This window comes from Tyto alba, unplaced genomic scaffold, assembly GCF_018691265.1.
Source record: "Tyto alba isolate M040663 unplaced genomic scaffold, T.alba_DEE_v4.0 Super-Scaffold_6, whole genome shotgun sequence".
Lineage (NCBI taxonomy): Eukaryota > Metazoa > Chordata > Aves > Strigiformes > Tytonidae > Tyto > Tyto alba.
Window position 1 is genome coordinate 48,067,674 of NW_024881327.1, and position 23,955 is coordinate 48,091,628.

The 23,955-nt window shown below is 48.2% G+C and overlaps 1 protein-coding gene across 1 annotated transcript; it reads left to right on the forward strand.

The window, feature by feature from the left end:
- Positions 1 to 12,914: 12,914 nt before the first annotated feature.
- Positions 12,915 to 18,523, forward strand: NKX1-1 (NK1 homeobox 1). Its single transcript, XM_042807914.1, has 2 exons — positions 12,915 to 13,242; positions 17,212 to 18,523. The coding sequence occupies exons 1-2, from the start codon at positions 12,915 to 12,917 to the stop codon at positions 18,033 to 18,035; spliced, it is 1,152 nt and encodes a 383-aa protein (XP_042663848.1). The 3' UTR covers positions 18,036 to 18,523.
- The last annotated feature ends 5,432 nt before the right edge of the window (positions 18,524 to 23,955 follow it).

Below are 23,955 nucleotides of genomic sequence, written 5' to 3' on the forward strand. Positions count from 1 at the left end.
TTCTTAAGAGTGTTGGGCTGTGTCTGAGAGCTGGTGACTATCTTTTAGAAAACCTATATTTGTAACATCAGAACACAGCTTCTTTCCATAAATCCAAAGTAATATAATCCATAAATCCAAAGAAATATAATAGACAGAACCAACTGAGAAACCTGGAGTTGGCCATTATTATCATTGTTATTACTGAACTCGTGGTGAAGAGAAGTATGGAAAGATTTCCGCACAGAAATACAGAATATGGGAAGATACAAAGCACATTAAAAAATTACATTATCTCACATTCAGACTGAAGAAGCTACAGTAAAATGTATACATAAAGAGATAAATGTCACACGTGCATGTTCCCTCCCTGATACCTCACTATAGGTGTAGTCACTACCATAGTAGTACTGATGCTCTTGCTTGCCGTTGTGCTATAACTTTGAAGTCCATTTTTACCATAATCTGCTGCTTTTCCTCACAGTTGGTAGTGTTTTGCTCTGTCAGCAGCCCAATTGATTTCACAGAGAGAAAGAAGGTTGGTCTCATCTGGTATTATTTAAAATGCAAAGGGACATTACAGACTAATTTAACAGCAAGTGCTACAGAGATGTTGTATGTGAGAGGGAAACATGCACCATACTTTGGAATAATCTAAATCCTGTCTGAATTTCATTATTGAGTCCATTTCTATCCTAATTCCTGCATATCTTCTACTACTAGAAGGCTTTTTTCAAGTTCATCTCCCAAATACATGGCTTATATAAAAACTTATGATGATTTATAGTATAAACACTATACTTCTTATAAACAAAATATTTTGCAAGTCTATATTAAAGTTGCTTCAGTCCTTAATGAATCAGTGTTAAACTTGCATATATCTACTAGGAATGACCTATGAGCCACCATTTCAGCATTGTAGTACAGAGAGAAATGTTTGACATACAAAAACACTGATGCAAAGTGACTTCGTAGTTAATTAATTTCAGTTCACAAAACACACATTCCACAGTGAGAAGCGATTTGGGAATAATTTCATTTGTTATTAAGTTTAACATAATGTGGCAGTATTAAATAAAGCTCATATATTAAGTCAATTCTTTTCATTTTAATTCTTTCAATTAAACTGAGAATGTATTACAGTGTGAACTGAACAAGGTCACAGTGACATGCTCGTGCCAAATTCTGACCTAGAGCCCAAGGAAAGATGCTGCTTTCATTTTGCACTCCTACCTATACCAGTCTGCCACCTCCAACTCCGGAAAGGAAAGAATAGTTGAAAGTTATTTAAAATGAAAAATGAGCATAGTCATTGCCAGTGTACACATTTTGGAGTGATCTGTATTTTTCTACTAATGTGACAGACACTTAAATGAAAGAAGTGAATTCACGGCCACAATAAAACAGTGGCCAAGTCTCCCTTACCCTTATTTTATTTCTAGCAACAGTAATAAAATGGCTGTTTATTAGGCTTTTCTTCACTCTTTCTTTCCTCTTTGTTTCACAGTCAAACAAAAATGTTATTTTTTGAGAAAGTAAAATAACTTATTTTATTAAATTCTTTTGCTTGTTGTTTGACAGTAAGTGATGGCAAGATTTGATGTTTTAACTGGTCATTTTCTGCTTTGAGAAATGCTTGGATTCACCTAAAGGGCTGAGGTTTTTCTCAAGCATTAAGGAAAAACCAGCTAAGGATGAGAAGTAAACACCATAATCACAGAACACGTGGTAATGATGACAAGGCTATGCTAGTTAATTTAAAATACCTATGAAATCTGAATCACTAACAAAATAAACATAGTGTGTCCTTATGCATGGGATATGAATTTACAGTTGTTTCTCTACCTTTGTGAAGCCATGCAAACAGTTTCAAACGAAAGACCGGTCAGTATAAAGCATATTTGTGCACAGATAATCCCCTGGGGGCTGCCTGACCTTGTGTGTCACTGAGCACCCACAACCCCCCCCTGAAGCCAGCGGTGGGAACAGATGATCAGCGCTTTGCCCTGGGAGTCATCCCAGAGCAGCCAATGCTCCTCAGAGGACCCAGCTCCCAGCGGATGTATATATCCTCCCAGAGGATGGAGTCATTCAAGGACAAGGGGAGAAGAAGGTCGTTGCAGAAATCAAACCTCTGACATTTGCAGAGTCATCCCAGCAGATACATCCTGATCCCTTAGACCTCTGTGCACGTTCCTCGGTTGGGCTGCACAGCCTTGGTGAGCCCAGCACACACTGACACTGGGCTAAATGTTGTTCCTCTGCTTCTCTCGCTCACGTGTGAATTCCCATTAACCTGACTGGGCTCTTACATGAATCAGCCATGTAGAATTTGACTCATTTCCACAACAAACCTCTTCATTTAATCCTTCTGCAGAAATTGTCACCTCAGATATTTGTTTCAATAAAGTTATTGATTTCATATCTTCACCACTTTTGCTACTGTATTTTAGGTCAGTAGGTCACATGTGGCCCTGCCTCATCCAATAGCTGTCTGGTCGATACCTTAAAAAACCTCAGTATTGACTGCTGGAAGAATGATCATGCAAAGAAATGGACCCGACATCAGTCAAACAGATTGTGTTTGGCAACCCAAGGGGGCACACAGTGAACCTATACTGATAATTGGGTCAGTCTAATAAAGATACATGTGTCATCAGCTTTAAAGCAATTGATTCTCTTAAAAATGAAATGAGGATGTGATTGAAACAGTCCTTGGGACTGAGCCAGTGTCCACTAACACCAAGATTCCCCTTGGTTCCAGTGAGGCTTAGAATCAGGGCATAGGACTCAATTGCTAGATGAACTAAGAGGCACATGTATCTGATACAAACCCATCATCTCAATATTGAAGTTTGGAAATAAAAGCAGGTTTGACTTAAAAAGGAAATGTCAGAACCACCACTTTCAGGAAGGCTCTGCCCTTCATTCAGTCTCCCAAAACATGTGGGAAACAGTTATGTGCACTTCTATGTTTAAACAGCAAAGTTGTAACCAGGAACCTAGGCTGGTTTCTCTGCCTGAAAAAGGAATAGTGCTTGTTACCACCTGCCTGATTTTTCTGTGTGTCCCATGGAAACATTTTCTTCTATGCAATAATTAAGGTGCCAGCCTAGACAACTAAAGTAGACAATTAACTTTTGGACAACAGAATTAAAAGATGAACTTTGTAATTTGGGGAATCTTTCCCACCTTCATCTATGTGTCATAACCATCCTGATCTATTTTTCAAGAAAAGTTTATCATCAGAAATAACAGCTAGAAACTGGCAGTTGGGAGTTTTGTTCCCATTCCTGGTTCAACCACAGGTACAGATTATTCTTGTTGCCTGTAGCTGCAATTGTTTCAATAAATGGGATTCACAACATTTATGAGAAAGAACCATTGTTACAGACAAACATATCTATCTATTTATGTTTTTTTCTCCTTCAATTTATGATATGCTTATCAAAGCAACAATATATATAAGCTGTTCTTAAATTCCCATCATCCCGTGATAAAAACACATGAGTAAATGCAGCATTCCATGAACAGATGTTAATCTTGAGCGAGGGCTCCAGGTATGACACACAGCTCTGCTTGGTAGAGAAAGATACTGTTTACAGAATGATATTATTTTCAAAGCAAAGTCCAGTACACTTCAGTTATAAATAGCTGACAGTGTGCTTTTGTTTGTTATTTCTGTAACTACAATTACTATACTGACTGACACTTGTTTTTAATGTTCCAGGTATTGATAATTCACTACAAAGGACAATAAATATTATCCTTTTAACTACTCTTGTTTTATATGTAGGGACGGGACAGGATTCTTTGCTGCTTTGGAGTTTAAGCTCAGTTACTTTTATGTCTTATCTGCAAATCTTTTCCCTAGTTTTCCATAATCTTCACAAACTGATGTCTCACTGATATCAAAAAGAGTGCTCTTCCAAATGTCGCAGTATTATCAGCCACTGACTTACACACTTTATGATGTTTTCCTTCACATTTAAGACTCCTGGATGATGGAGTTCACAAGCTTTTCATCCTGTCATATTGGCCATGCGGTTGTCACGTCAGGTGCCCCATAGATTTCCCTGCAAATACACATCAGCCTACAGTGCTTGGATCTTTTGCAGCAATCAATCAATCCGCTTGATGAATATTGATGAATATAAGTTATTAATTTAAATAATTCTGAAATTATAAATCAATCTGATTCAGAGTCCAAGGTGCCTGACTGAGAGTTCAGGTCCAAATTTTCATGCTGAATATACAGCTAAAATGGGAGTCCTAATTTGGATTTGGCTTTCAAATGCCAAAATTAAGAACCATTTCTCCCTAGCACTGAGGCATACTGCATTTCTGTTGCTTCTTGCCTGATGCAGTTTTTTTGCATCTATTCTAAGTGCACAGAAAATGGTTGCAAAATGCTCAAGTATACCCACTTCGTTTGGTTATAAATAGGAGGACATGCTTTCAATCTGCATTTAGGCAGCCTAAAAAATTACCTTCCCTCCTCCACAGTCTAGAATTGAATAGTGAATTACCACATCTCAGCTGGGACCATAGTATTAAGGAGTAACTTCATGCCAGGCATGCCTTAAAACACTCCAGCTTCAAAACTACTCCAACAAGAGCACACTGGGCAGTGCCTTCAATATGCTTACTTGAATATGCAGGAAGTTTCTCAGTACTGACCAGACTAGGATTTCAAGTATCAACAAGGTCTTGCAATAAAACATCAGGCAATTTTGCATTAGATCCCCTCCTGGTGTAAATCATCTGACAGAATTAGCCTAATTTGCAACAGTTTGTAGAGCTGCTCTTTTGACTTAACTCTCTAGATTAGATCCAAAAGGATAATCTTTTTATTCTCAGTTTGTCTGATGGCTCTACCACCTTCATTTCTAAATGCTAAAATAACAAAATCACAATAGAGGCGTATTGCTCACCCACCTGAGATTGTCTCTGACGAGCAATTCATAACCTTATGCTCAACCTGGGTGCTTCCTCTGTCCCCTCCAAATCAAATTAATCACAAATAGTGTTGCAGGGACTTCAGTGAAGTTCTGCAGTGAAAGACAGAAGCCTGGGATGTAGCAGAAGTTGATCAGATTCAGAAAACTGGGATGTGACTATGGAAACACCTTGGTACCATTTTCTGCAGAGTGGAGTATCAGCAACACAAGCAGCCTGGAGCAGCCCATCAATATGGGCAAATTAGGGATGTGGCAGTCTTCATTGAATTCACTAGCTTTATTCTCTTGAACAATTAAGCTAATAGGGCTGGTTTTTTGGCTTCTTGCTTTGCTCCTGAACTGAAAAGCTTGGAGGCTCAGTTTCACCTCCCTCCAACTGCCCCCCCACACACTCATGCTTCCCCAGCTCTGCCAGCATTTGAAAATCAACCATCAACAAGAGCTGGAGCCATGTTCACTAACCCGTCACGGCTGCTAAGTCCTGACAGTATTGTTAACCTGTCTAAATATGAAGAGTAAACCATTTAGATCTTTTTGTTAACTTACTCCTTTAGCATATAAAAACAAGGAAAGAAACAGAAGACTCTCTTTTTTTCCCTTCCTCCTTTGCTGGTGAGAGAAGGACCTTTACTTGCCCATAGTGTTGTTCTTGCAGGAGAAGGTGCTGTGAGTAGTGCCTGCAGAAGTTGCATCTCCCATGTCCATCTAGCAACTTCTCAGGTTTACCTCAATTAGCACGTCATCACTTTACTAATGGCTAGTTAGGCACTGGCTGGGGAAGAAGTTGGAAATACCCATGTTGGATGCAGAGGAGACATAGGGCAGGGTAACATCAGCCTATAGCTGGCATCTTCTGCAGACTCTGCTTTGGGTTTCAATTAACAACAGGGAGTAGTTGGGGAAGGACTGAATCCCACTGAACTGTAGCAAACATTTTCCCAGAACTATTTAAAAAATTGTTGCAAAGGTTTCCAGATCTAGACAAGGACTGTCTTACAAGCAAAGCGCTGAGAAAAGTATGACCAATAGAGGCCTCTTGAAAAGAATGAAATTAAGATGTTACTTTGGAAAAGAAAGGATTAATACCCTAGCTAATCTAAGCATAACTAGAAAATGTGGTTTTCATCATTCTGTACAAAAGGATGTTGTTCAACATACCCTCCTGTAACTAATAAGGGTAGAACTAATATGATAAATAATACACCCCTAGAAAAAGGATTATTGAAGCAGTAGAAGGAGTGATTTTTATAATCGATGTAAAATAGGTAAAGCCCTGAGTGTCACACCTAGAATATTGGTTAGTAACGCTGAACAAGAAGAGAGTTTATAATTCACAGGGTCTGACTTGAAGTTCATTTGCAGAGAAGGGAATAAAACCATTTTATGTGGTTGATACATGCAGCACACATAAACACTTTAAGATAGATAAATAGATGTATTTACACATATGCATGACAGTATGCAGTTAGCTTTTTTTCTTTCATGTGTATTTGTGTACATTCCTTATATAAATGTGTGTATCTACAGAAAGAAGTATCCATATATAATGTATACATAGACATGGATATTTACGCTCACATGTGTGTGCCATTAGTGCGTGGATGTAGGCATACATCTCAAATGGCTGCACAGCCCGGGGCACCACAAAGGGTGTTTAGATGCCAGGGCCAATGTCAGACACTGCACCTGCAAGGAGGGGCTGTGCAGTATTTGGAGGGAGGGTTGAACTTCGTGACTGTCTGAAGAGTCCTTATATCCCAATAACAAACTTGCTGCTGGGGTGGGGAGGGGTGAGGGGAGACAGACAACCTACTGGGGTTTATTTGTTTATTTTCTTTTTTTTTTTTTTTTTTTTAGCATGAATTCCTTAATAAAAGTAAAATTTTTTTTTTTTTTTGCCTTCACTGGCTTCCCAGGGACCATAGCATCCCAGTGCAAGCCAGGCCTCTGCCACAAGTGATGGGTACCGGCATAAAGGAGTAGGGGGAGATGCTATCGTGGGCAGCCCCTCTGCCTGGGAGATGAGAAGAGCAGAGGTGTGTGCACTGAGTCTGCAATAGCCCTTCTCCTTCCCTCTCGCTCTATCTGAAGTCTGTTGTATATTTGTTCCTTCACGGCTCCTCGTCCTTAGATTAGATTTCTCCTTTCTCATTACCAACCTTAATAGACCCTTCAGACCTCATTCCAGCCCCAGATATTATCTGACCCGTATAATTAATTAATTATAGCCCAAATATTATAGATTATTAAAAATAGCATAACTAATAGTGTAATATCTCAAGCTGTCGACTTTAATAGTCAACATTGTCTTGGTCTCTCTTATCAGGCTGGGACACCCGGTGAGAATATTGATTTCTGGTAATTTTAACCATCATCTGCCATCCTGATGGGTAATTGTCAGATTTTCACCAGAGTCAGAGCTCATTTGAAATCGTTAAACCGTCGGCAAGGCTCACAGTTGATCTTAATGTTTCCTTTTTCTCCCCCTTCAATATGTTTCAGCAACAGAGAAGAAAATAAATAGAAAGAGAAAGAGAGAGCAAGTGAGAGCTGCCTGCGTGCCAGCCATTTGATTTCTCTTTTATTTTTTCCTTTAAATGTAGGGCCCCCGCGATACAGAGGGGCTGTGTGTACCCCCCTCCACCACCACGGCCACCCCTCCTTCAACCTTTCGTTAGAATAATAAAAATAATAATTAAAAAATAGTAATAAAATAAACGAGCTGCTTCTCCCTGAAGCACATATGTGCCCCACAAATGGGACGGTTCTACTGTGGGTGCAGCACGCCGGCTCGGGAAATGGGGGGCAGAGGGGGGGGGGTGCTCTGCTCCCCCAGCCAGGCCGAACCCCCCCACACGCCGAGGCTGCTTCCCACGCGTGTCTCGGCCGTGCCGGGGGCTGGGGAAGCGGGCAGGGTGAGCTGGAGGTTGGTTCCCGGGGAAGAAGCGGGGGGGTCTCTCCGCTCCCCCCGCTTCCCAGCATCTCGGGGATGCTCTCGGCAGAGCGCCTCCAGCCTCCGGCCAGCAAAACGGATCGGCTTTCGCGAGGTGTGTGAAAAAAACCCCTGCGGAGGCGATCCCAGCCGCGATAAGTGACAACAAGGCACTTTATTAGTATTTTCTATAAACTCCCGGGTGCTGGGAGATAAGCGCCCAAATTAGGAGGCGGGGGGGGGGGCGGGGGGGGGAGCGGCTGTTTAAACGGGGATCCGCCGAGCCGAGGCTTGAAGTGCCACGAGGGACCGTGGGTGCCGCTGCCCAGCTCTCTGCTCCCCTCAGGTGACATTCGGGGACATCTCTCCCTCCGTCGCGTGTCCCCTCGACCCCCCGGCCGCCTCCGGGGCTGCCCCCGGGCTGCCGGGGAATCGGGGGGGAGCCGGCGAGAGGGAAGGGAACTGTTTAATAGATCCTCCGAGGATTCCCCTAGAGCATTATTTAAACTTCTAATTATGATTCATGTGTGTGATAATATTAATTTAATAATCAAGGAGCTGTGCAGGAAGCATTAACCTCAATTAAGCTCATTACTACCCTAACCTGGAATCCCCAGGGCTTTTAAATCTTCTACTATGAGGACCTGACACAGCATTGATAGAGGGCGAGATCTGCTTCAGAATCTTTTTTTTTTTTTTTTCCTAAATCATTCGCCTTCGTGAATAGTGTTAATTAATTCCCTGGTTTTGGCTCGGGGGTGCGTAGGGGGTCCTCGCATCCCCGTGGAGAGTCGGGTATCATCCTGAGGTGACCGCCTGTCCCCGGTGCTCAGCTCTGCCCTGCGTGGAGACACTCGCGGAACGCAAAATCAGGATGAGACCAAAAACCGTGTGCGAGACAGAGGCTGGTCCCGCTGCTCGGGGGCTGGCGGGGCACTGCCAGCGGCACAAACTAAAATAATAATAATAATAATAATAATAATAATAATAATAATAATAATAATAATAATAATAATAATAATAATAATAATAATCCTCCAAGAGGAGTCCACTAAGAGCAGGACGGGAGGAGTTTTGGAGCCCGATTGCATTTGGAAACAAAGTGGGGAAGGCGAGAAACCCCCCGGACCCCTCAGCTGGGCAGATGCAGCCGCGGGAAGACCCGCGTCGGCGGGACCTCGCTGTGCCGGGGCTGCGGGCAGCGCGGAGGGACGCGGAGGCTCCGCGCCTGGTGCAGCCACCGGAATGACCTTCTCGCCGCAGCGAGGACTGCTAAATTGTTTTACCGCGGCGATAAATGCTCTTAATTACCCGGAGCTCCACACCCCTCCAGGGACGGGGAGGGGGATGAATGGTGAACAGTCAAAAAAACCAAAACAAAACAAAAAAATAAAAAACGAAAAAAACAAACCACGAAGACGGGGGGGACGTGGGGGGGGAAAGGAAGAAAACAAGGGTCGTTCGTTGTTGCGGAGTTTACTGGAATCTAGTTTGAAATTCGGTATTAACTAATTAAGTTCGAGGCGGAAAACCTGTAGTAGCCGTGAGGGCGAGCGGGACTTCCCTTCCGAGCCCAGCACCCTCCGGAGCCCCGAGGCCTCGGCTCCGGGGCAGGAGAGGAGCGGGGACTCCCCGGGTCCTCCTGGGGTGAGGGGTGGCCGGGCACCGGCGGGATTTGGGGCAGAGCCCTTTGCGGGGTGATCCTGCCAAACCAGGGCATCGGATCCCGTCCTGAAACGCGACATCCCGAGGGGAGCCCTTCGCCTCCGGTGGGGCAGGACCCCCCCCCCGGGGACACAAGAGGCTCGGCGGGGACAGCCCCGGGTGGCAGAGGGACCAGCGGCTCCCGGGAGATGCTCTGGCCACCGGTGCCTTCAGGCTTTGGAAATATCACCTCCCCGGAGGTATAATTCAGCCTAACTACAGAGATAACCATCGCTGCGGCGGGGAGGCTTGGAAAAACGCGAGGGTGTCCCGCGTGTCTCTCCATTTATTTTGGAGAAGGAAGCGTTGCCGTGGGAGCTTTCCCCAGCGGGGGAAGGGGGCCGGCCCCAAAATATGGAGACCTGGCTTTGCATGGCTTTAATGCCAACCTTCTGGGGGGAGGGAGGAGGGGAGGATCTGCCAGCCCCCTCACCCCCAGCACCCCTTCCAGCTGCTCCCGAAAGGCAGCGGCCCCCCGGCTGGCGCTGGTCCCTCCTGCACGGAAAAATGGGAAAGACACTCAGCCTGGAGAGCCAGAGGGGACCGGTCACCCGGCCCGACCACTGGAGAGATATTACATGTCACAACTCATCTAGGGCCCCATAATCAGCGCTAACTTTCTGGTGAACAGATAACCAGAGATGGCAGATGGATGGAGATTGCACAAATGAGGCTCTAATTGACAATCAATTGTGATTAGGAGCAATAGAACATCTTTATAACACTCGCTTTAAACCGCCGACAAACAAAAGCGCTGGGCGGGCCGGGGGTCCCGCCGGAACGGGGCCCGGCAGTGACACCCCAGCATCCCTGCTGCCCCCCACACCCCGGGGAGGGGGGGGGGCTGTGAGCATCTCGACGTGAGCCCCTCTGCTTGGGGGTGCTCCCTGGGGAGGTGGCTCCTCCAAACACCCAGCGCAAACCCGCGGCTCGGTGCTGATCTAACCGCTCTGGGCTCTGCGCGCCCGGGGACTGTCCCTGCCCGGGCAACCAGGCACTGAGATTTAATTACAACTACATTTTTTTTTTTTTTCCTAAAATGTATTCACACAGGGAATAAAAATTACCCTCCACCTTCCTAAAAAACTCATTCTCCCCGAAATAGGTACAAATGCAGGTGACTACAACAGCAAATCTGATAAAGCCAAGTCATTGGCATCTTCCTAAACCACCATCTACTTTTCATAAATAATATCGCAGAACTGCGGGCGGAAATAATGGGAGGAAAATTTATCCACAAGAGAAGATGAGATCAGACGCACTACTGGAGGAGGAGGAGGGGAAGAGGAGCTGCTAACAAACAAATAAACAAACAGATGGGTGTGGGTTTGTGTAAGTGTGTGTACAGGCAGATTCAAACTTCGCTCTCGCTGTGTGTTCGTGGCAGCCCCGTGGTAAGGTCAGGAAAAGGGGGAGAGGTAATTACCTACACACGATCAGAGATTATACATACCACTTCAACCCAGGAGATGATTTATAATTTAAAGATAAAGCATAATAAAGTCATAAAAGGGAAAGGACACTGTTGTGGTGTCTGATTAAAATCTAAGGGCTGGTGTATAATATATGAGCGGGGGCTGTTGTGGGCTTCCGCTCAGCGGGACTCCCCTGGGCCCAGCCCGCTGATGGACTAATCATGTCCAAGCCCTACCAAAATTACAAGCTGATTGTTTTACCCATTATTTCTCCCAACTTTTAATTTCTGCTTTCTAAAGGATCATTGCCCGCGGTAATTGCAAAGGACCTGTCCTTGTATGTGTCACCAGCCTCAAAGACAAAAAAAATCTAATTTTCCTTTTATGCTTTCTCTATTTTCCAACACCACCACACCCCCCTTTTTTTTTTTTTTTTTTTTTTTTTTTTTTTTTCTGGCAGCTAATTCAAACTGAGTAGCGACTGAAGCGTCCAAAACAAGAATGAAATTGATATGATCAAAGCACACACGGCTATACACGAAAAGGAATGAAATTAGGTAGGGGAAGAAATTCAGGTTTTATAATTCGCAGATAACTTTTATTCCTATCTCTTAATTTTCCATGATGAAAGCTACTTTTAATAAGAGAGGGTTTTTTTTTGGAAATGGAAGTTAGGTCTAGTTATTGCTTTACTTTACTCCTGCATGGGAGGGAACAGACCTTTTCTCCCACTTACTCAGAATTTATTTATCGTCGTGTTTTGTCTTGTGCCGTTTAAACGTATTAATTTTCTTCCAGCACTTTCCTGGCACTTACATTTGATATTTAATATAAATTAATTAGCTAAAGGAGAGCGAGAGAAGCGTGTGTGCGGGGGGGGGGGGGGGGGGGAGGGGGGGAGGGATGTGGTGTGTGGTGGTGTCCGCAGACAGAAGCCCTGCTCCAACCACTAAACCTCCGTCCGTAATTTTCTCCTTTTTTTCTAATTTCATAAAACCAGCAGGGAAGAGAAACAGGTGCTGGGGGCTGGCATCTCTGAGCCCACACACACAAAATCCCCTTTTGATCATCTAATTCCACTATTAGGGATGGGAGACCTTAAATTCCCATTTTCTGTGTATAATATCTTCTTTATATTGATCCCGCAATTATTTAAAAGAAAGCGTCATCTCCTCCCACTTCTCCAAATAAGGCTATTTAGATGCTTTCCAGATGAGTGGAGGTGTGCTGAAACAGAGCTGACAGCCAAGTATATCACAGCCAACACCATCCTTCATTCGCTCTCTCCCTCTCTGCCCCCCTCCCCCGGCACACTTTCACCGTGTCTCTCCTCCAGTGATGAAGATTACAGACTATTATGGGCAAGGGATTAATTTGTAGCCAATTACAATCCAGTGCTAAATATGAATGCATAAATAAGATACAGCCTTGCCTCTGTGTGTATGTGTGCGGGGGGAGGGGGGGGTGGGGGGGTCGGAGCCGCCTGGCCAGCCTGCTGAGGATGATGAGAAGGAAGAAGGAGCAGCCGAGTGGAGGCTCTGAGCTGAGCATCACCTTGTGAGTCCCTGCCTCTCTCGGAGGCTCCCGGCCGGCGGGACCCAGCGCAGCCCCGGGGAGCTGAAGGCGGCGGCCCCTGAGCCGGAGCGGGGGCCGGGGAGGAGTTTCCAGCTCAACTTCGCCGGAGAAAGGCGGGGGGGGGGGGGGGGGGGGGGAGAGAGGAAAAAAAAAAAAAAAAAAAAAAAAAAGAGGGGGGGTGGGGGGGAGAAGTTGCAACCGAGAGGGGCTCTGCAAAGAGTCATGAATGTGAGCAGAGACAAGGTCGGTGACATCTCCATCCCGGCAGCGGCAGCCGCGGCGGTGACAGCCCCCGCAGCCGCGGCGGGCAGCGGCGGGGAGCCCCGCGGCTCGCTCGGGGACGGCGGCATGGACGGCCACGGCGAGCTGCCGCTCTACTCCTGCCCGGGAAACAGGGACAGGCAAGGGGACAACCAGAGCAACACCCCCGGACAAGAGGGGGCAGTGGCCGCGCTGCCCATGGTGCACAGGACCACCTCCTTCTCCGTGCTCGACATCCTGGACCCTAACAAATTCAACAGCAAGAGGAGGCAGTGCGCCGTCTTGTACAAATCGGTGGGGACCGAGTTCACGCTGGGGGCGGAGGATAAACCCGAGGACTCAGGGACGGAGCTGGCCGAGCAAAAGGCTCTCGCTGAAGATTTCGACGCCTGCAAGAAGTCCGCAGACCTGATCAGTAAGTAGGTCTGGGGGCTCGGAGGCCCCCTCCCGAGGGGGGGGGCTGCCCCCAGCTCCCCGAGGAAGGGGTTTGCATGCTTTTAAAGATTATCCCCCCCGCTTCCTCCGCTGCCTTCGCTGGCAGCCTCGGGAGCCGGGGCGCTGGGGAGAGCGCCAACGCTCCCTGCGCTGGGTGTAAAGGGCGGGGGGGGGGAGGTGTAAACTGCGTTAGGCTGGGAGGGGGCAGGAGGGAGGGAGGGACGGGGACATCGCCCCGGGGCTGGCGGCGTGGCCCCGGAGCTCGGCACCGGCCCGGCTCCGCTCCCGGCGCTGGCCCCGGGGGGGGCGGGGGACACCCCAGGCTGTGCGGGGAGCGGCAGGATCAGTCCCGGGGGTGCCGAGCCGGCTGAGGCGGGGAGCGATCCCGCCATCCTCTTCCTCCTCCCGGGAAGAGGCAGCTCCGGCTCAGGCAAACTTGCAAGCGGCCCCTAGAGCTGAGGCTTCAGAGGGCCGGAGCTCTGGTCCCGGGGGTGCGAAGCCCCCTCTCTGTGCCCCCCCCCCCCCCCCCCCCCTCGCCTGGCTCTCCCCAGGCATTTATGACTTTTATGTACCTTCTCCCCAGTCTCCAACCCGCTCTCCCCGTCCCTTCCCTCCCCCCCTCCCCGCAGCCTGCCGCCCCTTGCTCTGGGCGACAGATTCAATTTTCTCTCTCCCCTTGGCTTTTTTAGGACAAATCAGACTAATTGTGACAAAATGCTGGTTATCTCTGGAAAAACAATTAAATTCCTTCGATTACATTTAAGGTAAAATGTGCTTAGCAGCGTAAAGAGGCTGGATAATGGGGGAAATCGCCCCAGAGTGGCATGTAGGACTGCCTGGATCGATATCCTATTATCGAATTGTGCATATCTCTTTCAAGCACCTTGCAAACTCTTCCCTAACATCTAAATTATAGGGTCAAAATTCGGATAATTACTCGATTAAAACCTATTACACTTATTAGGGCTCGCTATTGATCGGGAATTGCATTCGACCCAAGCTCTAGATTGCGTTTTCTTTCTGGGTCCAAATATCCCAACTTTCTCACCTCTAAACACCGCGACTGTGGGGATAGCGGAGGGTTTCCGGGAAAAGACGGGAGTGGTGTAAAATATCTATAGCTATTCTATGTCCCGAGAGGGGAGAGAAGGGGTGACGGGTGGCGAGGAATAAACTTCTCGGGTAGGGAAAAATAATCTCTCCGTGTCTGGGGCGGGAGGCGAGGACTCGGAGTTTTCTAATTCCGCCGTAGCCTGACGCTTTCAATTAAAATTAGGGAGCGAAAGAGGTCCGGAATCTGCTCTAGCCCGAGACTTTTACAACAGACGCATTTTTAATCCCTAAAGCAAAAGCAGGAACGAGGCATTAATAGAATTCAAAAGAGATTTTTTAAAAGCAGTGCGTATCTGGGGTAATTATTCCTCTCAACTCGTCCGACTTTTGTCATACTAAATAGATTTGGGCGATCAGAAAGACTGACGAGGTCAGCCTATCGCTAATCTCACACTTTTATCTCAAGACAAGGAGAGAAATGCAACTCTATCACTTCTCTAAAAATAAATATATTTAGAGGCATCAGGAAGCGGTGGCTTCGCCTGCTGACAAGTTTCCCGGACACTTCGCACATTTAGTCCTCCGGTCTTACCGCCTTCATATTACGGCTACAGCCATGAATAGATCTGGGACTGGTCGAAAATCACGAAATTTAATTCGTCTCTTTCCCCATCGGAATTAATATTAGCTCAAGCAGTGGTTTAATTTAGGAGAAGTGTTCCTGAAAGTAGCTTTGGCCAGAAAAGTACCAACACCCAGAAAATGCAAAGGTTTTCTGGCAAAAAGAAAGTGAAAACAGCGTGTGTCACACAGCGCTCGTAAAACTCCTTTAACGTTAAAAATAACGGTTACAACTCCGTCTTAAATTAACATTTAACGTCGTTCAGAAACAAACTCGGAAGTCCAGAGTCAATCTTCTCCACCAAATGTATTCGCGCTGCATTTTTACATTAAAATAAAAATTTATAGTTGAGCTACCGCTGGGAGTTCCTAGAGTTTACTGGGAAAAACAAACAAGCAAACAAACAAACACTAGCCTAACATGCCCATTCCAGGGTCCCTGAGGGGTCCGTGTGAGCGCGATGTGCGCTGGCATCGTGCTCGGGCCCCAGAGCTGCCCCGCAGGCGTATCTACACAATCTATAAATTGCTAAAAAAAAAAAAAAAAAAAAAAAAAAAAGAAGAAGAAGAAGAAAAAAAATTACGCACTGCAATTTATAACAGGTTCTACAGGTTGCAGGATGCTCATCCGCACTGTGTCGGGTTGGGAAAAATAAAACCCGGCTCACATGGGGGTGCGGCGGCGGCCACTCGCTTTTTCTGTGCGTCGATTTGACCAGAGAGCTGGAAAAGACTCTTAATGAACCCTGAGTTGTTAAGGAATGTTTTCCTGGTGAAGAGGATTACGATAAACTTCTCTGCCCCTTTTTCTCCCGATGAGACAGCCATATCCGACGTTAGCCGAAATCAGCTCGTTGAACAAAACACGCTTTTTAAAAACACCCCTAATCTTATATACCAGCTTTAGGGTGTCCGGCGTTAGGATAGGGGCCAAGTTTGAGGTGCAACAGTGCGTTCGGGTTTTTTAAGGATTAAAAACAAGTAAAGTACGCACGGGATAAGGGCAACGGATGAGATTCGCTTTCTATTTGCACATCTCGGCGAACCAAGTTAAAGCAGCCCTTGATAGGGGGTTCCCGCAGCGGCACCCCCGTTGCAAGTGCGACTGGAGGGAAAGTTTAGGAGTGTCGGAGAGCACCGGCTACAAAGGATGGTATCTGTGGGCCTCTGCTCCCCGACCTGCCCGCCGTGCCTCCCACCACCCCCGGTCCCCCGGAGGAGCCCGAGCCTCCGGCCGGGGTCAGGAGGAGCCAGCTCCCTGGAAAATGCGATCTGCTTCCAGGCTGCATAACGACAGAACCGTCAACAGAAGTCCGATAGCCTTAAATATGGGATAATTACCGTGTCCTCCGATGGAGACCCGTTAATTGGAGCGTAATATAAACCCAAATAAATTAAATGACCGTTAACTAGTTTGTACATTACACAAAATGAGTTTAATTAAGTTTGTATCTGCTCTGCTAATCAATACAAGTATTTACTCCACTTTAATACTTCCATCTCGGGAAGTGACAAGAGGTCAAACGGGGAGGAGAAAGGGTTAAAAACGCCAGAGCAGAAACCGGCAAATCTCCCATCGGTGCGGAGATTTCAGTCACTAAAATTGTTAAAAGCGATGTGACATCTTTGCTGCCCGCTTCCAAAACAGGGCTGGCCCGACCCCGGCGGGGAGCGCCGGGGGCTTGTCCCGGGGGACGCCGGGGACCCCCCTTTTGCCTTCCCAAAGGCCTTTCCAGCTCCTGAGCGTTTGGTGGGCGCACCGGAGGCGGTGGGAAGGGCGGGGGGGTGGGGGGATCCCCTTGCCCTGGCCGCCTCTGCGTGCCAGCTCTGAGTAGCTCGGAAGGGGCAGCGGCGGCAAAGCCTCCCCGGGGCTGGCCGGCCCTTTCCCGGCCCCAGGGCTGCAGCCCCCGAGACGCCCCCGGAGGCGGCTCCGAGTCCCACCCCGGCCATTCTGGGCAGCTCCTCGCCTTGTGTGTCCTCGGCCCATCCCCGGAGGAGCGGCTGGCCACGCAGCCGGGAGCGGGGGACGGACACCCGGAGTGGTCCCGCATCCCCGCTGCGGGCGGAGGGTCCCGGGGGAGCCGGGCAGGGCGGCGGGGGTGCCAAAAGAGTGACTCCCACTCCTCGGTTTACACGGCGAGGCCCCCGCTGCCCTTCCCATTCCCACCTCCCCCCACACCCCGGGAGGCCGCGCCGATGGGGAGCGGGGGCGGGGGGGGGGGGGGGGGGCGGCGGCGGCGGGGTTCTCCTAACAGCGGCTGTCGGTTGTCCGCAGAGGACGGCGAGCTCTACAAGGCCGAGGAGTGCGACCTGGACTACGGCAGCCGGCCGAGCCGCAGCCCCGACAGCGAGCTGCCCGACGACGAGGAGCTGTGCAGCGAGGAGAGCAGCAGCAGCAGCAGCAGCAGCAGCAGCAGCAGCTCGGCCGCGCCCGGAGAGCCCGACCCGGGCCACCTCCACACTGAGGGGACCGAGGCGGGCGGGCCCCCACCGGCCCAGCCGCCGCCGCCTCCCCCGCCCCCCCCGCCGCCCCCTCAGCCGGCGGCGGCTCCCGGCGGGGCTCCGGCGGGCCCGCCGCAGGCCAAGCCTAAAAGGAAGCGAACGGGCTCGGACTCCAAGTCGGGGAAGCCCCGGCGGGCGCGGACAGCTTTTACCTACGAGCAGCTGGTGGCGCTGGAGAACAAATTCAAATCCACCCGGTACCTGTCGGTCTGCGAGCGCCTCAACCTGGCGCTCTCCCTCAGCCTCACCGAGACGCAGGTGAAGATCTGGTTCCAGAACCGCCGCACCAAGTGGAAGAAGCAGAACCCGGGGGCCGACACCAGCGCTCCCACCGGCGGCGGCGGCGGGGGGGGCGGCGGCGGGGGGGGCGGGCTGGGCGGCGGGGCGCTGCCGGGGGGGCTCAGCCCCCTCAGCCACTCGCCCCCCATGGGCAACCCGCTCTCCATGCACGGCCCCGGTGGCTACGCCGGGCACCCGGCCGGCGGGCTGGTCTGCGCCGCCCAGCTGCCCTTCCTCCCCAGCCCCGCCGTCCTCTCGCCCTTCGTCCTGGGCTCGCAGACTTACGGCGCGCCGGCTTTCTACACCCCGCACCTATAAACCCGCCGCTCCTTCCTTCTCCTCCTCCTCCTCCTCCTCACCGCCATCACCCCCCCCCAGCCCCCTCCCGCTGTGCCCCGCCGCCCCTCAGGGCGCTTGGGGGACCGGTTGCCGTGCGGCTCGCCTCCACACCCCCACACCCCCCCCCAAAAAAACCAAACCAAACCAAAACAAAACAAAACAAAACAACCCAACGAGCACCTGGCAGCGACACCGGGAGGAAAAGGGGCCAGGGGCTCCCACCGCCCCCCCCTCAGTCCCTCCGGCCCCAGCGCCCGCAATCATTTCTACGACCCTTTTTGTACGGGATATGTCCGGACTCCGCTTCTGAGGGGAGGAGGAGAAGGAAAACCTCCCTCGCCCGTGTACATACAAGTAGATGTAAATCATCGTTACCAGTATTTTTATTTTCACAGTCCCTCGTTGCTATGTGGGTTTGGTTCTTTTAATTATTATTATTATTATTATTATTATTATTGACTTCGTTTTTATTCTGGTCTGGCCACTCGTAAAAGACTATAAAAAAAAGTATTATGTACCCATTTGACTCTCAGGGTAAAACAGAACTATCGGTCCTGGCCCTCGACATTGCTGAGGCAACGACGCGCCGCTCCCTCCCGTGACCTCACGGTGACGACAGTTATTTTTTACATACGTCACTCTTCAAAGAAAGCCGAACCTGGACGAGCCGCTGCGGACACGCGGGGAAGGGGCGGCGGGAGCGGCTGCTGGGGCGCGGGCTTGTTTTTTTTTTTACGTTAATCATTTCTGTATATTTCTGGTTGTTACGGAAAAAAAAAAAAGTTTTAACTTTATAATTAATGTATAAGGTATGGGAGTAATGAGCAAGAGATGATATAGAAAGCACTTTGTTTGCTAAACACTTTAAATCAATCAATAAACTTTAAGGAAACGGCGGCTTTCCGTGGTGGCGAGTCCCTGGTTTTCGGCTGAATTCTTGCAAGATGAGTTTCCTCTGGAAGACGCCTGGCTCACGGGCCGTCGGGAGGGATGTCTTGCATCCTCCTTTTTTCGTTTCGTTTGCTCTAACAGCGTACTTCTTATACGCAAATAAACTTTATTATTCTTGTACGGGAGAGGGCATTTCCCTCCTTAGTTCCCTTGTTTGCATTTTCTTAGTTGGCTTTGCCGATTGTTGTTGTGCAGTATTAAGAACAAAAAAAATTTCTTTTTTTCCCATAGAGAATCCGAGATGTCTCCTGTGTTTCCGTAGACAAGAAGTCCAATATTTTTGATTTATGTAAATTTAATAAATTATCTCTTTAATTCAGATTCCGCCACTTTAAAAAAATAATCTTTCCATCGCCTTTCCGCTGATTACTTTGAAACTAGGATCAAAGTCGGTCTTTTATAATCGTTACTTTATTATATTTTTTTCTTAATTTTAAAGAAAAAGTCTATAGCCACTTTGACCATCCCGAGCTGGCTACAGCTTCCAGCCCGAGTCGACGCTCTGTCCCGTGTCCACACTCCCTGCGTGATCCCAAAGTTCACGAGGGGGAAGAGCTCTCTCTTTCCAAGTTGTTTGGTGGGTTTGTTTTTTTTTTTTTTTGTTTTGTTTTGTTTTGGTTTAGTTTTGTTTGTTTGTTTGTTTGTTTGTTTGTTTGGGGTTTTTTTTGCCTCAGCCCAGAAATTTGACGACTGCCTTGCCAGGGGCAATTTTAAGAAAATAGCGTTTTCCGGAGCGATTCTGGAGAGCAAAGAGAGGTGATGAGCGCTGCGCATCATCCCCGCCCCCAATTCCACCTTCCCCGCGGGGCCGGTTGAGGCACCCGCCCCCCCTCATCTCTGCCCGACAGACGGGGTGCCCGTGCTCCGCTCCCCCGCCGGCTCCTTCCTCCCGGTCCCCTCCCTGATGCCCCCCCCCCCCCGCCCCCAATGTCCCCCCAAGGCGGCTCAGGCCCGGCAGCCGCAGGTTGTGGGGCGCCGCGGGGGGAGGGACCGCACTCCCCATCAGCTCCCCCCACCCCCTCTCCCTCCCAGACCCCCGCTGGAGAAATCCAGAATATATTTCAGCCCTCCCGTGGAAAGAAAATCTGCCGCGATCGCTGATATCGCAGGCACGGGGCGAGTGGAGCCGGCCCCGGGGTGCAGCCCCCCCGCAGGGACGGTGGGTCCCAGTGCCCGCGTGGGTGCTGGCGCCCAGCAGCTTGGCCGACGGCGGGGGTGTGTGTGGGGGGGGTGTGCGGGCACCCCAGCTCCACTTCGGGGCTTCATCTCCCCTCCTTCAGAAGCGTGCAAGCGCCAGAAGTCCCGGACTAGACTCATTTGCATTTGTGCATGTAAGAACTTGCACGATAAAAGACGTTCTAAAGTAAACGTTCAGGGAAAATATGATGAGCAGTGCTTGAAATACAGCTCTGCCCAGCTTTTGCCAGCAGGAGAAAACCAGCTAAACTGGGAAACGGATACTCAGGTGACTCTCCCACACTGTAAAACTAACCCGTTAGTGACCAGGTTTGAGCTAGTAGTGCTACTAGCAGTCAAACTGTTAGCTTGGATGGGACATGACCCAGCTTACTTAGGAGATAATTCAAACCCCTCCTACGCACCAGGAGCTCCAAACAGTTTTCCCAAGTGAAAAATAATTCATTTCCAACAAGGAGCTGCTCAGAGCTTCGGAATAGTTGATTTTCCTACTCCAGGTCAGTTAGCATCCTGCCAGTGAAACCTGTTCATGTGAGTATTATTACTCACAGCTGTTGGATGAAGGAGTCAGTTAGTCTGAGATGCCTGGTCATTAAACTCGATTTAACAAGGCTTCTCACATTTTATAGCAGTGCTGAAAACAGACCTGCAGGTACCTTTCTCAGCATAGTTTAGGAAGTCATTGCTAATCTTTGCTTGAGTGCCTCATCCAGAGGGCTGATCTCATAGAAGTCAAGAGCAAAACTGCAGGGCCTGGGCTCTGGTGCGTGCCCTCCCCGCCGCGCAGCACACGGGATGCTGTCTGTATGCAGAGGCCGTAGAGAGTATAGAGGCCGTATAGAGCTCACCCTCAAACGATGCTCTGCAGCTGGCTCGTGGTGCTGGATCACACCGCATGGTTACGGACTTGCCAGGGAGGTGCTCGATGATATTGGCCCAGGGCAGTTGTTGAGAAATACGCCTGGTCTGAATGCTCAGCACCCGGCGGGCTGAAGTGAAACGCTCTTGCCTGCCTGAACGTCCTGGCGCCGCTGTCCCGTGTTCCTGCCCAGTGATTCTCTGGCTCTCTGAGGATGAAGCGGGGCTTGAGGCAGCGATTCGAGGCTATCGGACCAGATAGTCACCAAAAGCCCGCAGAGCTCCCCTGCTGAGCCCCCGGCAAGGCCCAAAGGCTGGTTCCCACAGTGAGCCTACCTGAGGTACCTACTGCACTGCCCCCAAAGGTCTGTGCTCCCGCGCAGAGCTTTTTGGGGGGGATGCAGCTTGTTTTCAGAGAAGTCATCAATGAGAAACAGAGACCCTGGTGTGGCATACGCAGAATCTGCTGACTGAGGGAAACATGATTACGACACAGGCAGGAGGTGTTTGCTCTGGTTCATTCTGTGAGGTGGTTTTGTTTGTTTGTTTGTTTTGTTTTGTTTTTTAATTACTTTATTATTCATTCATAAAATTTAGTGTTAGGGGATTCAGAATGCAGAACACATTCAAGAGGATGTTTAGCAAAATGTTTGCCAGAGGACAAATTCTCATCTCAGACACATGAGCAGCACAGTCAGAGTCAGATTCAGTATTTTCAAGTGACGTCTTTGGCACGTACTGGGGCATCAGCAGATTTTTGAACTAATGTTCATGAAGTCAATGTTAAATCCAAGGGTGCGAGCCTGTAATAGTGAGAAATGCTTCAGATATTAATTGCACTTTACTGTCGTTCACTATATGATTGAATGAGACAAAAAGAGAAGAAAACTGCTTCTATTTTACTTCAAATATTTAAATTTACACTGAACAAGTTTCAGTTGTTCACGTTCACTGAATAAACAGCAGTAAAATGTCTTATAGTTGAAATAATAGAAAAAAGCACATGAATACAGACACATTTCAAATGATTGGGAGATAACTGAAAATATTTTGAAATATTTTGTGTCATTGCTTGCACACAACAGTCAATGATGTTAAACGAAATAACTGGAAATCAGAATTGTATACTATCACCTCCAAAAAATTTCTTGGTGTTATTTCCAGTTGAGCAGGGAATGTACATTTAGTGAGTTACTTTCTTAGATTAATTCTTAGAGGTATTTCACGTGTTGCAGATCAAACTCACAGTCAAGTTACATGATTCTATTCTTACACTACATAAGGAAAATGTTAAAAATAAAGTCTTGTCTGTATGAACTTAAATCCATTTCCAAAAAAAACACCATTATGTGTGCTTGTAGCCTGCTGTATTGGCAAATATCCATTAGCTCCTGAATTAAATGTATAAAATTGTTCTGCTCAAACACAGATGTATTTAAATACTCAAAGGAACATTTTTTCATAATGCCTGGGCATTTCTGGCCTTCAGGTTCTGTCTCAAAGATTAAGCACACAAATATAGTTGTTGTAGAGCCTTTCTTAAGAGCAAATAAACCAAAAAATTTTGATGATACTGGAAAATTCGCCAGACTCTGGGAGGTAAACCAAGGCACAGATCAGAGCAGATGCTGAACATGACGGAGACAGGCAAGTAAACAAAAGGGATCCTAATCAGTTTGTCTCACAAAGTGGGTTTACATAAACCACCTTCTTCTCTATCTGGTGCTTTTTTCCCCCCGCTTCTGCCTATACTGTTCTGTACCACTCGCTGATGTTACACAGACATCTCAGGTGGACAGGATGACGGTTGTTACAGTGAAAATAACCCTGACAGTGAGAGCTCTTTCTACTTCCCTGATGCTGTCTGGCAGCGATGTGAATTCATCATACAGAATAAGCTTCAAAGCAGCTCGGGAGGTTATCACAGCATCGAAAACCTGGAGCTGCTAAATCTGCAGTGCCCATTCAGGGGAAATCCAGTGCATGCTGGAAATCCTATGGATGAACCCTGTATCAGTAGAGAAACACCAAGGACACAGAGGGCAACTCAGGATCAGGACCCAAAAGTCTGGGCATGCAGGGTCAGGCACTGTGACAAAAAACAGCTAAATCCAATATATTATTTACTAATTTAATCTCATTATATGACAAATCTTAATCTAGCTAAAAGTGTCACACCACCCAAAGTGCTAGACTTTATTTTAAATACATTTTTTATATTTTCTCCTCCGTAATGTCACAAACCAGAAACATTTTACAATGGCAATAAAGGAAGGATGGCACTACAGCGAAGAACTGGAAGTCACAGAAATATTTATGTGAGATGATGATTGACACAGTAAAGATCCACCCCCTGCAGTAAACTACTGCTTTTTCAAGAGAAGGAAGATAAATCTACTAACCTTAGTACAAATATCTTGTTTACTGCTAATTTCCTTTCTCTTATTTTTTTTTCTCCCCATAATCACACACATACATTACAAGAACTTGCCCTGCACATCAAGGGACTTGTTCCTGTCTTTCCACCCTTAACACAAGTAGGGTGACAAACTTTGGTTCCTCTGCCTTGGTCCCCAGGGACTGCACGAGGGGAAGAGAATAGCAGGAAGAAAAAGCATTTGGAGGAGCTGCTGGTAGGGTCATTTCAATTCCTTGTGTTGACCCAGAGTTTGTAGTACCAAGGTGCACTCTTTATAACCCAATAAATACTTTGAGATTTGCGATTAAGAACGCTCTTTGGACCTTAAAGCACCAGCATTATGCCCTGTAGTGATGATTTGGAGTGAAGTACCGTGTCTGCTTTGAGCACACCCTGCAGCATACCCGATCACACTCTTGTTTGCCACTTCTGCTTCAGCGTTGGGGAAAATAAAGGCTCAAGCACATGTGGAAG